The sequence below is a fragment of the Sminthopsis crassicaudata genome, chromosome 5 (genome assembly GCF_048593235.1).
Source record: "Sminthopsis crassicaudata isolate SCR6 chromosome 5, ASM4859323v1, whole genome shotgun sequence".
NCBI classification, from domain to species: domain Eukaryota; kingdom Metazoa; phylum Chordata; class Mammalia; order Dasyuromorphia; family Dasyuridae; genus Sminthopsis; species Sminthopsis crassicaudata.
Genome location: NC_133621.1, coordinates 145,707,323 through 145,722,977, shown reverse-complemented (window position 1 = coordinate 145,722,977; position 15,655 = coordinate 145,707,323). Strand labels below are relative to the sequence as shown.

At 32.0% G+C, this 15,655-nt stretch overlaps 1 protein-coding gene across 1 annotated transcript in view; it reads right to left on the bottom strand.

Annotated features, from left to right (window-relative positions):
* RELN (reelin) overlaps positions 1-15,655 on the bottom strand; it is a 526,398-nt gene that overhangs the window by 289,025 nt on the left and 221,718 nt on the right. Inside the window, exons 7-8 of the mRNA XM_074268428.1 lie at positions 6,238-6,334; positions 562-613 (exon numbers count right to left, since the gene is read on the bottom strand). Of these exons, the coding sequence (XP_074124529.1) occupies positions 562-613; positions 6,238-6,334 (149 nt within the window). The remainder of the gene's footprint in view (positions 1-561; positions 614-6,237; positions 6,335-15,655) is intronic.

The following is a 15,655-nucleotide window of genomic DNA, read 5'->3' as shown; positions in this document are numbered from 1 at the left end:
AAAAAAAAATAAATCAGGAAAGTATTTTTCATTAAAAAAATTCATCAAATAATTACATGAAACACTATAATATAGTCATCATTTAATTAACCATAGGTGAATTACAGACTTTGTTAATAATGGCTATGAAGTAAATTTAAATTGTCTTCTTTCTACCTCCTAGCATATCTCTCCCCCAATCCCTGTGACTATATATATTAGGAATATAAAATAATTAAATATTAGCCTAAACAAAACAACTAGGAAGGTAATTATATTTTAGTTGATCAAAAAATATCACAAAAGTGTATTCAGATTATATGGTACTTAATATTACCTGCACCAATTTTTTTACTCAGCTTTTACCAAGAAATGCCAGTTTGTAATAAATATCCACAATTTGATTTTAATTAATAAAATTTCACTGTTTATGCTTCAACACCACTCTCACAATGTCACTGGTCCTCTTCAAGAGTGAAAGACAAACAACTATTACTAGTATTTTGCATGATTTCTCTCCATTATGATCAATAGATTAAAACAAAAAAAGTTTTCAAAAACTGAATTTACATAAGTACTTACCAATAGAAAACTGAAGGACAGAAGCTGTTGTTGTATTAAGGCCAGCAGTGGTCTAAAGAAAGGAATACACAAAGATTAGAGATAAATAGGAAAGGATACAGAGATAGAGAGAAAAATGAGTAATGAAGAAAGAGAAAGGAATGTGAAAAGAAATAGAAAAGAATATGGAGAGAAAGAATTATTTGAGATATATTTACTCATTTTCCCTATCATCTTTTCCTTTAAAAAATTTATAGCCAGGCTTAGGGAGACAACTATTCCATGTTACCCTGGGAGAAATATAGCTATAAGAACACTGTACTCAGGCATAGTGGTCAGTTTCTCAGGTCCCTTGCTGGCTATATTGGTGTTAGTGAAACCTATTGGGTAGTATAGGGGAGTGATGTAAAAAAGGACTACATATAAAAAATGAAGTGAATGAATGCAAACAGCATATTGGGGCATAGGATGAATATTTTTAATGTAAAAAGTCCTAGACATGTGCTCAAAAATATATTTAGTTCTCCCCAATTTCATTAAAGAATGGCTAACACCATCTCATACTGATAAGATGCTGACTTAATTCAAAAGGCTTGTAAAAGTTATTCCATAATTTTTACTGTCAGAACATTCTTCCTTTTCAGAGTGATATTAGAGTTTAAACTGGCACCAGGAATTTTGGGACAGTGTATGTAACTCAGATTCTTCCAATCATAATAAAAGCAGGTCATAAACTACATCTAACAATAGCCGATAGACCGCAAGTGGCTAACATGATCCAGAACTCTTCTTCTCTGAGAAGGATGCATCATCATAATTTGCTTAAAATGATCAGGGATTACTGCAAATGGTACAAAAATTGCTACAATTCATTCATTCCACACAATTTGTCAGTCGGGAATTCTGACTTAAAAGGTTCTGAAATGTTCATTCAAATACAAGATATTTTATAATAAATTCTTGGTCTTAAAGCATAAAGAGGATCATTGCTAACAAAAAAGATGATAGGGAATTCTTATAATTTCTGTAACATGTGTCTATCTTACTTTCCTCCATTAATACCCTTTGATATATTTTTTGATAGCTTATCATGGTAGGGTGCTGATCTAAGTTTTTGTTTCAGCCAGCCTCAAGTAGAAGCTCTGACAGTTCCTTCTATGGTGGAAAGGAATCAGAATTTGGACAGTGAGAGATTCTGTGTTAAAAGGCTCATTGCTTGGTAGCATAACAGATAAAAGTGTTAGGCTGGAGTCAGGAAAACCTCCATTCAAAACTTCCTTCAGAAGTTCATTAGCTTATGATCCTGAGAATTTCATTAAACTCTCTCAACCCTCAGTTTCCATATCTGTACAATGGGGAAAAATAACAGTAACGACCTGTCAGGAAATGAGGTAACATATAAAGCATTTTGCAAAACATGAATAAATGCAAGCTGTTAGAAGATTTGTTGTTGGGTGATGAATTTTTTTTCATCATTATAGCTCACTAACAAAGAAAAAAGAGGCTGCAATTTTTTTTGTGGGTAAAGGAAGGATATACATTGAAGGAAATCTGGATCTTTGAACACAATGAAGAATATAAGAAGTAACTGTATACCAGAAGCTTTCTTTTTCTATTATTAAAACCTGAACAAGTATAAGAATTTTTTGAAAGTCTTTGGAATATAAGTTCTTGGAAGTAAAGATAAATATGATTATTATTTTTATGTAATTTTAAAAATGGAAGTTTATAGAAAGATTACCCTGGCAACTATAAAGGCAAAAAAAAAAAAAAAAGAGCATAGAGGTTCATAAACACAGAGTTGTGTCACTCATGATTCCATCTCCTCAGCAGTAGCCTCTACTTATGAAGTCACACTGCTGACTCCTAAATTACATGCACACAGCAAGGAGAATAGAGTACCACAGATAATCAAAGACTGAGCTGTATTGATTGGTCAACACCTTTTTTTAAAATATGAATGTGACTAAGCAGATTTGAGATAATTTATTTTTCTTTCACTTCTTCCTTTTTCTCCACTTAGCATTCTGAAATAATTATCAAATGGCACAATTAGGAGAAATGAAGAAAATAATACCAGAAACATGGGCATGCTTAACCCACAAACTATCTAACTTGTATTCAGATAACTAATCAATTATACATAAAATTGGCAATTATAAATGTTCAATTCATTTTCACCTAAACTATCAACATAAAACTACCCTAAAAAATTAGTAATTCTTTTTCTCTGACAATATGGCAACTAAAGGGCCTATTAAATGAATTTTGATCAACAATATTATATGTATATATGCATATATATATATGTATATATATATGATAAGATCAATTTACACAGAAGTCTTTGCTACAAAATGCATAAGCTTTAATATCCCCAAATAGACTTCATATAAAACATGAATATTTGTAGCTATCTGAATCTAAAGAATTTATTGCTCATGGTAAGGTCATTAACCTTAGAGAAGTGTATATAGAGATATTTGTACCCTACTCAATGTCACTTTTCATGCTCTTTTGCTCCCCAGTCCCATTTTGATTAGGTATGATTCTTCCATAGCCTGAATTCATCTACATAGCAGAAAAAAATTTTCCAAGTTATCAGAGAGCTACTTGATAAGTAATATTTTGTAGGGTAATTAAAGAATGACAAGAGTAAATTTTACACCCAATTTCTGTAGGTTGTTTCTTTTCACATGATAAGCATAAATGGATTAAAGAACAAAATGATTTTTCTTTATTTTACAGTACTTAAAAGGACAACAGCACAGGACAGTAAAGTGCTATTGAAGCTGTCTCTAAATCTAAGGATGTCACTTGGTAAAAAGCGGCCCCTGCTCTGACTCATTGACATCTCAGGTCACCCTTCAATTTCCTCATATGTGAAAAGAGGAGAGGTATATAAGCTAGCCTTTAAAGTCCATTCTAGCTCTGGATATATGACACTATGCTATGTAAAATGCTAAGATATTATCTTATAACTGGTCGGACAATAGTTTTTCCACTTCACTGAATGACTGACAGCTAATCAGAGAGCAGCTATTTTGTTATTTTGTAAGTCAAGCCTTTGACTCTGTATTTGCTATATCAATGGTTAATTCTATGATTACTTTAGTAAGAACTGCTATTAACAATAATATTAAAAAGGTAATATTTATGATCAAAATAAACAATTCTTGCATTCAATAAACCCATTCTTATCTTGCCCAGTGACAAAAGGTTCAGGTTGGAAGGAATATTTCTGACCCTCATAAATACATTCACCCAAAATTTCTCCAAATAAACTTTCTTCATTAAATATAGTTGAAATAATCATTTTTGAAAAGAATATGTTCTATATGGTGGCAAGGTAGTGGTTTTCGTGGATTTTTCAAGTTACACCCAATGGTTTAGTCATCACACAAGTTTAACATGAAATGATACAAATTAGATTTGAGTAATTCAGTATTCAGTATAAAACCATTACAGAAGTGGTCATTAACAAAAGCAAGAAAATGGCACAGATTCCTAGTAAATATAAAGACTTCCCTTTATATTTTTTACATGAATTACACGAATAGATTTAGAATTTTAGTCACAGTATTATGAACTTGAATCCAATATTACTGGTAAAAAATGTCATAAAGAAAAAGGGAATATTTGCCACCTGCCTACAATGTAAGTATGCTTTTTAAACTAATATTTTACTCTGGTTCAAATAAAAATTTCCTAGGAAAATTCCTAAGATGAGAATGTAATCCTGTCTATATTTTCTCACCTTTGGAAGCATTCCTTTAAAATGTCATCAATTTACACCAGAAGATTATTTTTAACAATTTTTATTAAACATTTAATTAATCCTACTAATAATATTATACAAATCAAAAAGGGAGATTAGCAAAGTAATCCTAATAGAAAAATTTTATAGTCAGAAAACTAAATGGATTAGGTCTTATGTTACATGATTATGAATTTAAGAGCTCTTTTAGGAGTAATGTTTTATTTCCTGTTGACCAATGGAAAAGTACAATTTGACAAACATTTCGAAAGTACTACCAAATCTAAGTTACTTATACTAAGAAATGATTCTCTGTTCAAAATGTCTTTCATGGAGGGATTGACATTTTTTCCTAATAATTTATTAATAATTTAGTTCTTGATGGGAAAAATTAAAAATTATATATACTGTTTAAAAATACTAGCAAAACTTTGATTTAGGGACTTCTTTAGGGAGAGTTGCAATCATAGAGTCACATCCATCTTGGGGAATAATACAGCACCTTTCGAGACTTGAATTATGAGCACCTATTATTTTAATTTGCATCCAATTAATTCTGTTGTAAGAGCTCCAATTTCAACAAGAAACTCCTCAATTTATCAATGTTTTGAGGCTCCTCTCTTCAATAAATTAAATATATCTATTGCCATGAAAGAGGTATTCATGCAGTATGAAAAAGAACCATGCTACATAAAATTAATTGGCTATCACTCCTTGATAACTAAATCTTCTTTTAATTGCTATAGCATTTTTCTTTCTTTAAAAAAATCCTGAGAACACAGTCTTTTAGAAACCTATTAAACTAATGATGTTGAAATAGGATGTGTGAGTTTGCAGTGGTAAGAGGGGAGAAAAAACCCCAAAACCCCCCAAAACCTGCTGCAAAAGACAACAGAGTAAGACTAATAAGTGAAACATAAAGAAAGAGTATTAAGTAAAAACAAAAGTATATATAGGCAGATTACCATCACAGGAAAGGGGGCAGAGAGGAGACAACAAATAATACAAGCTTCAATAACCTCAGTTCTATAAAATTACTTTTCAAGATCTGTAAACTTGAGCCAAACAACTCAAAAGATAATTCAATATATAGTGATGGCTAGTGGTTCTATAAAACCATATAATAGCTCCTTATGATGCAAATTTTTTTATTTTATTTTATAATGGTCAAAACAGCCCAAGATATTAATTTTCCAATAGGAAAGTCATCTTACTACAAATAATACGAAACACAATTCATTATTGAAATAAATCAAAAATTGAAATAAATCGAAATAAATCATCTTAAATATAAAATTTAAAAATCAGTTAGTTTATTTTAAGCTTATTTTTTCTTGGTTGTTACAAATCACAATAATAACTATCAATAATGATAATGGAAAGTTACTTAGATAAAACTTCAACATTTTAAAAACACTTAGTTGAAAGCAGATCCTGCATCTGACTTATTAACATTTCAGGTCGCATCATATGAAATAAAATTTCAGAACAGTCTGAGAATCATTCATCAAGCATGTTTGGTATGCTTAGAAAATGTAATAGAAATTTCAAAGTGAAAAATCTTTCATGCAAATATTTAGATTTACATATAATCATTTTGAAAAAATATATAAAATCTATGCTAAGCCTAAAAATTTAAAAATAATTAACTGAAATATTATTTAGTTACCTATCAATAGTATGATAGATCCATTTGAGGCTTTGCCAGTTTTTTAGTATTATGTTTTTTTTTTTCTTTTTGCCTTTGAAACACCTCTTCCCTATCCTTAGAAATGATATGTACAGCTATTACCAATATAAAGAATATACTAACATCTTAGTAAAATTACATAGGACAATAAAACCTCTCATTGGTTTAAAAAAATCCAAAATTTAAACTAAAAAAGATTTTTTAAAGTCTTATTTATTTAAAATCATGTCAGCAAGAAACACGCGCTTACCAGTTCTCTTGGACCATATGGCTCACAGAACGTCACAGCATTGCCGTGCATAATTACACCACACTGCTCTCCAATCTCACAGTTGTTACATTCAATCCTGCAAGAACATGGAAATTCATTTCAAGTATGAGAACTAAATTTGTATAAGGAGACTAATTTAGGGAAGAAAATCCAATGGGACAAAGTGCAGATTAGTACAGATTTTAGTTGTATATTACAACCACAAGAATAGAATAAAATTGAATTGGACCCATTATTTTCAATATTCAATACCCATGAATAAAAGAAAGAACTAATTATTGAACTTAATAACTTATTAAGATTATTAAAATTTTACAGGTAAAATAAGATGCTTGATTTTAATTTTTTTCATAAACATGTTTAAAGATGCCTGTAACCAGAAGTCATTTTTATATTTCTTATATTTATTTTCAATTTATTCATAATACTTATTGTTCTTTATATGATGGTATATTGAATTTTAGAATTCCCATCTCAGAATAATTTACTGGTTTTGGTTTTCTGTTGTCACATGAGAACATTAGAGAAATTACTTAAAAGTCTTTGGAAGTAGCTAAATGGTGTAATAGATAGGTTTTCCTGACTCTAGACCTAGTGCACTGAGTTCAAATCCAGTTTCAGATTTACTACTTATGTAATCCTGCATAAGCCATTTTAACTCATTTGCCTCAGCTTCCTCATCTGTAAAATGAGTTGGAGAAGGAAATAGCAAACCATTCCAGTATCTCTGTCAAGAATCAGACACAAGTGAACAACTTATATTTCTTAATGCTATTTTGCATGCTGTTCACAGTCTTTATAATACTTTTTTTTCAAGAAATTTCAATCTACTGTTTTAGGTATTACATACCCAGCCAGTAAAAGGGGAAAAGATTTATATTTCCCTTTCTAGTACCTTGTACTCCAAGAGAGCTATATTTCATGAAGAAAGAATATTTTGAAGACTCTCACATTCCAGGCGCTAAACATTGTGTAAAGGGCACTATGTCCTTCATTTCAGAGACCTTTGGTAGTATGCCCTTTCAGCTATTTGCTTATATCTGAGACAAATCAGCTAGGTAGGCAGCAAAAATTCTGATACATATTCCTCCTAGTAACATTGGAAGTAGAAGCAAGAAATGTGAATAATAAATAATAGGCATAAACTAAAGAATTCACTGCAACATGATGTATTTCATTCAGGAAAAAACCTGTCACCAAGTTCATAGCCAAGGAGAGCAAAACCAAGACTATCCAAGGTTGAACAAATGTAGCATGTCTATTAACTAGGTTATTTTACCATTGGATCCTGAACCTTTTATAGAAAATTTTCTTTCTTTTAAAAATAAAAATCTAGGGAAAATATCTTGGCTTTTATAATTGTTTATTAATCATAAATGACTCTTTATAATCCCATTTGGGATTTTCTTGGCAATGATACTAGAGTATCCTTATTTTACAGATAAGGAAACTGAGGGAAACAGTTTTAAGTGACTTGCCCAGGGTTATACTGCTAGTAAGTGTCTGGAGGTCAAATCTGAACTTAGGAAAATGAATCTTCCTGCCTCCTAGTCTGGCACTCCATGCACTGTGCCACTTAGCATACATACATACATACATATATATACATATATATATATATATGCTATTATTATTATTATAAGATATGTAAAGCTTTCTGCAAGCTGGGTTTTTCCTCCATGGGATATTCTCAATATCAGAACTTTCTTTCCTGCTACAGATAGCAACTTTATATTACAACGTTATAAAATAAATCCTAGATTTCCTGATATACCTGGAAATTTAATAACTTATCCAGGGATCACACAGTAAGCTTCAGAATTGAGATGTGAACCAAAGCCTTCTTTATTCCAAAAATTCCCATTCCACACTCCATCTAATATAATCTACTTTGTATAATGTCTGGCATATGATAATTTTTGCTATATAAAAGATGCTTATTTCCTTCCTCCTCCTTTAAACCATGCAGACTCTTATCAGGGATGGATGGAAAGAATTGTGAGCTTATTCGGTCTATCTCCATTCCTATACAGAGAAAGATGGAATAAGGATGGGGGGCAAGGGAAATAAATGCTTATCAAGGCACAATGACAATCTGCTAAGTGCTTTACAAATATTATCTCATTTGATTCTTACAACAATCTTATCAGGTAGATACTATTATTATCCTCATTTTTCAGTAGAGGAAACTAAAGCAAACAAGCTAACTGACATGATGTCTTCCTAGCATTCCTTGATTGTATAGGTTAGTGAACCTTTAGTTTGATATATGAAAATTGCCTGAACTTTTCACCACTGCTCTTCATAAAACTGTACATTAAAATGATTTTACTGATCATGATATGACCTTTCCAATAATTACTATACACAGAGATTTTGCTAATGAAGAATTTCTATTATCAGTGAATATAAAGTTTCATTGTGGCAATAGGGAGAGGTCTAATGGATAGAATTCTGGGTTCTCTGACCCCAAGAAGATTAAAGTTCAACCCTCCTCTTTAGCACAAAATGAGTAGACTTATGCTCAAGAAAAGTAGTCTTCACCATAGTGGAGGCTGGCTAGCATAGAAACCAAAGGGCAAAGATATTCCTATGAATAGTGAGGTCCTTTATATGCTCCTATGTGATGAGGACATTGAGCTGAATGGAAAAACTCCTACAACACTGAAGTCTCCTAAATGGGATTCATAATAACTCAAAAGAATTTAATCTAAGTAGCTGCACAGAAAAAAAGTAAAGAATTTTCTAGATTATGCTTTAGAATTGTATAAACAATATTGTACATATATTTGTGTATATGGGTAATTCTATATACATATATATATATATATATATATATGTCTTGAAAAGACATTACAAATAGATAGCAAAGTGGTCTCGGAATTAAATAGAGAGAAATAGCTGGGTTATCTTTGGGAAATTATTAAATGTGTATAAATGATTTTGAATTTATTTCTAAAGTAAAGATTCAACTTATTAGCAACAATCTTCTACTGTTGACACTTGATGTCTATGACTTATGGAATATCAAAATACTGAAGGTGAATGTTATTGAAAGGGCAAAGAATAAATATGTTATCTATACAATACAAATGAATAACGATACATAAGTGATATAAATGGCATTATCAGAGATATACATTGATAGGGGGGAAAATGTGAGTCAATTATATGGTGAGAGTGAAAGATAATCTTTGGCTAGATCATTCACTTAATTAATATCTATACAATGTTCAGTGACCCAGAAGAAATTAACCACCATGTTATATAACTCCCATATTGAGAGGTACAAGATAGCCAGCCATAGATGGATTGTGATCTGCATCACTGGTAAGAGTATTAATTTTAATGAGATCCTAAACCTACTAAAGTATTAAAGTTATTCTATTGTATGATTCTTTCCAAAGATTGAGCATCAGTCAATAAGCATTTTTAAAGCACCTACTTTGTGTCAAGTACTTTGCTAGCTACTAAGGATACAAAGACAAGAAGAAAAAAAAGAGAAAAAGAAAAGGAAGGAAGGAAGGAAGGAAGGAAGGAAGGAAGGAAGGAAGGAAGGAAGGAAGGAAGGAAGGAAGGAAGGAAGGAAGGAAGGAAGGAAGGAAGGAAGGAAGGAAGGAAGGAAGGAAGGAAGGAAGGAAGGGAGGGAGGGAGGGAGGAAGAGAGAGAGAAAGAAGGAAGAGAGAGAAAGAGAAAGAAAGAAAGAAAAAGAAAGGAAGGGAGGGAGGAAGGAAGAAAAAGAGAGAATCTTTTCTCTCAAGAGGATTATAATAAACATGTATATATTCAAATCTAGATAGAATACAAATAAACACACATAGAAAGGCAGAGATAGAGACACACAAAGACAGAGACAGAGAGAAATATATATATATATATATAGATAGATAGATAGATAGATAGATAGATAGATATATTTTAAGGTTTTTAAAAGGTGACCTCATTTTTCCCAGGAGAAGTGAATCATATAGGCTTTGCTATATAAACTAAAGAAGAAAACATCACTATTTTGAAGCAAAATGGAGAGATTTCCTTAGATTCTTCTTAGGAAAGAAAAGAAATGATTTTGTAACCTTGATTCTCTTTGAAACCTTACCCTGTCCGTCTCCATTCAATACTTTCATATGTCTCTCTCCTGTTTTGTGACTAAACTCCTTGAGAAGGTCACATTCAATAGGTATCTCCACTTTTCAAATCACTCTCTGCTGAAGTTTTTGTAGTCTGGCTTCTGATCTCGTCATTTAGCCAGAATTGCTCTCTCCAAAATTACTAATAATCCTTTATGTGCCAAATCTAATGGTTTTTTTCCAGTTCTTATTCTTTTTGACTCTGCAAACTGGGCAGTGTTGATCACCTTCTTCTCATTCGTATTTTCTTCTCACTAGATTTTCCTCCTATTGGCGTAATCCCTCTTTCTCTATTTTCTTTATCGGACCTTCATTTAAGTTATGCCCACTAAACATGGGGGTCCCCTCTGTGCTCTGTCTTCTTCTTGCATACATTTTCATTTGGTGATCTCCTGCTCCCATGGTTTCAATTATTATCTCTATCTAGACTCACCTGGAAATATGTTTTGCATGACTTCACACAAATAATTGATATTATATTGCTTCCCTTCTTAGTGATGGGGAAGAAGCTGGAGGGAGGGAATGAATTTGGAACTCATATTTTTATGTTAAAAATAAGTAAATAATAAACTTTAAAATTATTTCTATCTAGAGGATTCTTAGACTTACTCATTCAGCCCTAACCCCTCTAGAAAAGGGTTACCTGCAACTGCCTATTTTATACCTGGAATATCCCATAGAAATCTTAAACTGAACTCATCATCTTTCCGCCTAAATCCTAACCCCCTTCCCAGGTTTCCTAGGAAACTGTTAGAGGCATCACCACTCTACCAGCTACCCAGATTTTTAACCTATATCATCTTCAATGTCTCATTCACTGTCACTCCCATATCCAATATGTCATCAAAGTTTTTTGATTCTACCTTCTTAACATATCTTATATACACCTCCTTCTCTCTTCTGTCACTAGCAGTATTCTGGTAAAGACGTTCATCTCCTCACACCTGAACTATTGCCATATAGTAACTTGCTGGTTGATATCCCTGCTACAATTTTCTCTCTCTGTCCTCCCTTCAGTTGTCAAATTGATCTTCCTAATAATTAAAATTACCATATTATTCCCTCATCCATTAAATATAGTCGAGTTTGTTAAATATTAAGTGCAGGATAATACATAAATTATTCTTCTGTTTGACTTTTAAAACCTTTCATTACTTGATCCCTTCCTATCTTTTCTTTGTATACACACACACACACACACACACACACACACACACACACACACACACACACACATTCTATTGCAGATATTCTGGGATCTGACCTCTTGCTCTTCTGTGCACAAGTAAAAAATATCTAGCATTTATATTACCATTTAAGATTTGCAAAGTACTTTATAAATATTATCTCTTTTTATTCTCATGGCAACACTCAGAGATAAATACCCTTACTATACTCATTTTTTTCAGATGAGGAAACTGAGGCAGACAAAGGTTAAGCAAGTTGCCTTAGATCATACAGTGAAGATAGATTTGAATGCTCTGAGCAACCTAGTTGCTAAAACAATCCAATTCTCAATTCCATGCCTTTTCACTGGAAGTTTCCCATTCCTGGAATGCTTTTCCTCATCACTACTTCATAGTTCCACTGACTTCCTTTAAGTCTTACCTAAAGTCTCACTTTCTGCAGAAGCCTTTCCCAGCCCTCCTTAATCTTAGTGCTTTTCATCTGATAAGATGCCCAATTTACACTGTATGTATTTTATTTGTAAATTGTTGTTTGCATGCTCTCTCACTTATTAGATTATGAGTCTATGGAAGTTTTTCCCCCTTTGTATTCTCAGGGCTTAGCACACTGCCTGGCACATTGTAGATGTTTAATGAATGATAGTTTACTGATTAACAAAACAAAACAAGAGCTACCATTTCCTTAGACTTTTTTAGACACTGTCTTAAAATTCTCATATTGATTCTTTTGATTAACATGTTTCTTCCCCTTTAATGACTACATATAACCTCTGCACATGACCATGATGAATGAGATTGCCACTTATATGACAATATTTGTTGCTGAATATTAAAACGTAGAGAAGTTATTAAAGTATAGCTCCTTCACACTAGTATCTTCCTAGATATAGTAAAAGACTACAAACCCTAAATACCATAATCTTAAAAGAATTAACATCACTAATGATCTAATAATAGAGCAAAGGAATGATGTAAAATGAGCAGAAACAGACCATGTTACTCATAATGACTTGTGTTTAAGAAGGGCTTTGAAATCCATTATTTATCATATATGTAATTAGAAAGTGAGGTTGGATGGTGTGTGAGAGAGAGAGAGAGAAGGAAGGGGGGAGAGAGAAGGAAGGGGGAAGGGAGAGGAAATAGAGGGGGAAGAAGAGAGAGGGGGGAGGGAGAGAAAGGAGAAAGAGAGAGACAAAGAGGAGAGAGAGAGAGAGAGAGAGAGAGAGAGAGAGAGAGAGAGAGAGAGAGAGAGAGAGAGAGAGAGAGAGAGAGAGAGAATGAGAATAGATGTAAAGACCAAATAGTACACGAGTATACTTGAAATACTAAAAGAGCAATAAGTAGGTTTTTATAGGAGAAAAAGATCTGGAGGTGGTATAATCTCTATCAGAAGAGTAGGTAACCAAATCAGCAAAATCTAGGATTGTGTCTGATGTACATCTTCATTTTATTTCATTTTTTAACATTGTGAATTATTATAAGAGACCTCATCACTTTTTTTCCAAATGATTTTTTCTAACAAATTAATCTTCATGAGTTGAGCATTTAAAGTCATATGATACTCTGAGAAGATTAAAAGTAGATGGATACTTAACTCTAACCTTATGGAACTTAGCATAAGTACAAAGGATATCAGCTTAGTGTGTCAAGTAACTTGTAATAGAATATTCTTCAGTCTTGTTGTTACTTCCAATAGTTTATCTTCTTTGTTTTACAGTTGGGTTTCTTCCACTTTCTTCTGAAGACTGAGTTTGCTTAAATTAAATTTTCTATAGAGAGTAGGGCTATTGTAAAAACCAATTTTAAAATAACTTCTAGTTAAATTGTCTTTTTAATCTTTTAAAAAGGAATCTTAATCTGGTCTCTAAATTAGAAGCCTTCAAAGAGATTCCAAAGAATCTAATATTAATCATATCTCTAGTCTAGGAAAATTTTCTCTATTTGTATTTTTTATTTTTACCATGAAAAGGAGAACATAAGGACAAGACCAATTACTATATGAGTCAGAAAAGTATTCTATTTGCTGCAGACAGAGATATTTTGCAATATTTTATGGCAAGTTTCTTTGACTTTTGGTCTAATCTTTTTTTTTGTTACAACATGTGCTTGGTACCCAATTATTTAGTGTGTTTAAAATATACAAAGACAAAAATAACAAAACTCATTTCTAAGCAATATTATCATCATACTATTGCTTTTCTTATCAGAAGTTTATAATTGTATGTGAAGTTCAGATCTCTATTTGAATTGCTTTAGACAATTTTATGTTTTTAATCCCAAGGGTCAGAAATCTGCTTTAATAATGAAAACAATATATTACAAGTAGCAAGTCACAATCAGTATCAGTAGATAAAATGTTAGACCAAAACTTTTTAAGTGTAACTTGTGAGCCCATATGGGGTCTCATAACTGAATGTAGGGGTTGTGAAATTATGAGTTATTATCAGTAAATGTTTGATTTGTATATCTATTTTATATACCTACATATCTGGGGTTATGCACAAATTTCTTGGGTGAAAAGTTATAAGTGGGAAAAGCTTAAGAAGCCCTGTGTTAGACTGAAATAACCATGCAGCAATCTATTCCCAAATTCCTTTGAAAATATTATTGCTTAGTGATTATTTATCACAATCTACTTAATACACAATTTTTTAGTCTAGATGAAACAAGGAAACTCTCAATAACAGTGTTCTTGTTCACCAATAAAATAAGATTCAAACTATAAATATTAACATGCTTCTAAATGAGCCTTGTTATTTTATTGTAACAATTCTCCTGACAGGTGGAAATTTCATTGTTTTGAATGTAGTTCTTTCTTTCAGCTTGATTATTTTGATGTTTGTTCTTTGTTCTGTATCAAAAAATCATGTGGGATATGCATATGTGTTGGAAAGAGTTAAATTTTAAATGCTACAGTTAGAAGGTTAATACATCCATTCCAAATTGTCAGGTAGGAAAATAAGTTGGGAGAGACTTTGCTGCCATACTATTCAGCAGACATAGAGGAATCTCTGAAATACAATGGAGAATTTGAAATTTAAATGTCACTAAAGTCTGTGGGCCCACACATGTAATAATTGGAGTGATTCATATACATGGCTTTTAGCAGGCAGGAAAGAGGAAAAAGAGGAGGAGGATTAATGGGGAAATTATATTCGTTTGAACTCTGCACAAACTGAAGATTTATGAATAGTTTACAGTGACATCACACCAATGACAAACAATAAATAAACAGCTGAAAAGCTGTTTTTCAAGAGTAATGTCTTTGACAATGATCATTGCTCTTCTTGGGTCAAAATGAAGTCACTCAGCCTTTGGTCAGGTCTGCTGCCCAGACAAGTTAATCAACTGGAAACACACTGACAATTATGCATTATCTAATCATCATTCTTTCCTGAGCTTGAGAAAAATGAAATTTGTCACCATGCCTGAGAATAGAACTCTATCTATTCATGATATCTTGTATCTGGAACTGGCCAGAATTGAATTCAATGACATTAATCAATAATCCATGCAATAAATTATTATCTGGCAATATAAAGTATAAGCATATATTTAATATGTTTCTAGCTAGTAGTTCTTTAAAAATATGTGATGATGATAATTTTTTAAGGTATTAGAGATCATGAATTATTTCAAACCATGCAACAGACCATTTGCTGGCTCTCAATTTTTCTCCACCTTTCAGTTGTTAGATTGTCAGTGAAGGATTTTTCTTAACATTTCTTTCCTAGTAATGTTCCTAATATGCTTTAGTTCTGATTGCCTGGACATTTTATTTCCACTTCCATTTCTCACATTCAAATTTCTAGTGGTTGAGATCCTGCCATATTTGTTGTTTTGCTCTTGTGTAATGACATAGTTCATTGTAAGCCATGGAACCACCAAAAAAAATACCTGTTAGGTCCTTTAATTGCATTGACCTCTTTTATATACAAAAGCATTCTAATTTAGAATAGTCTTCCCTATAAAATGATAGTCTGCTAAAGAGGACCATTTTTCTTTATATAGCTGGATCATAGCATAGTGCCATGCATAGAGTAGGAACTTACTAAATGATGTGGCTTAGTAAATATTGTACTA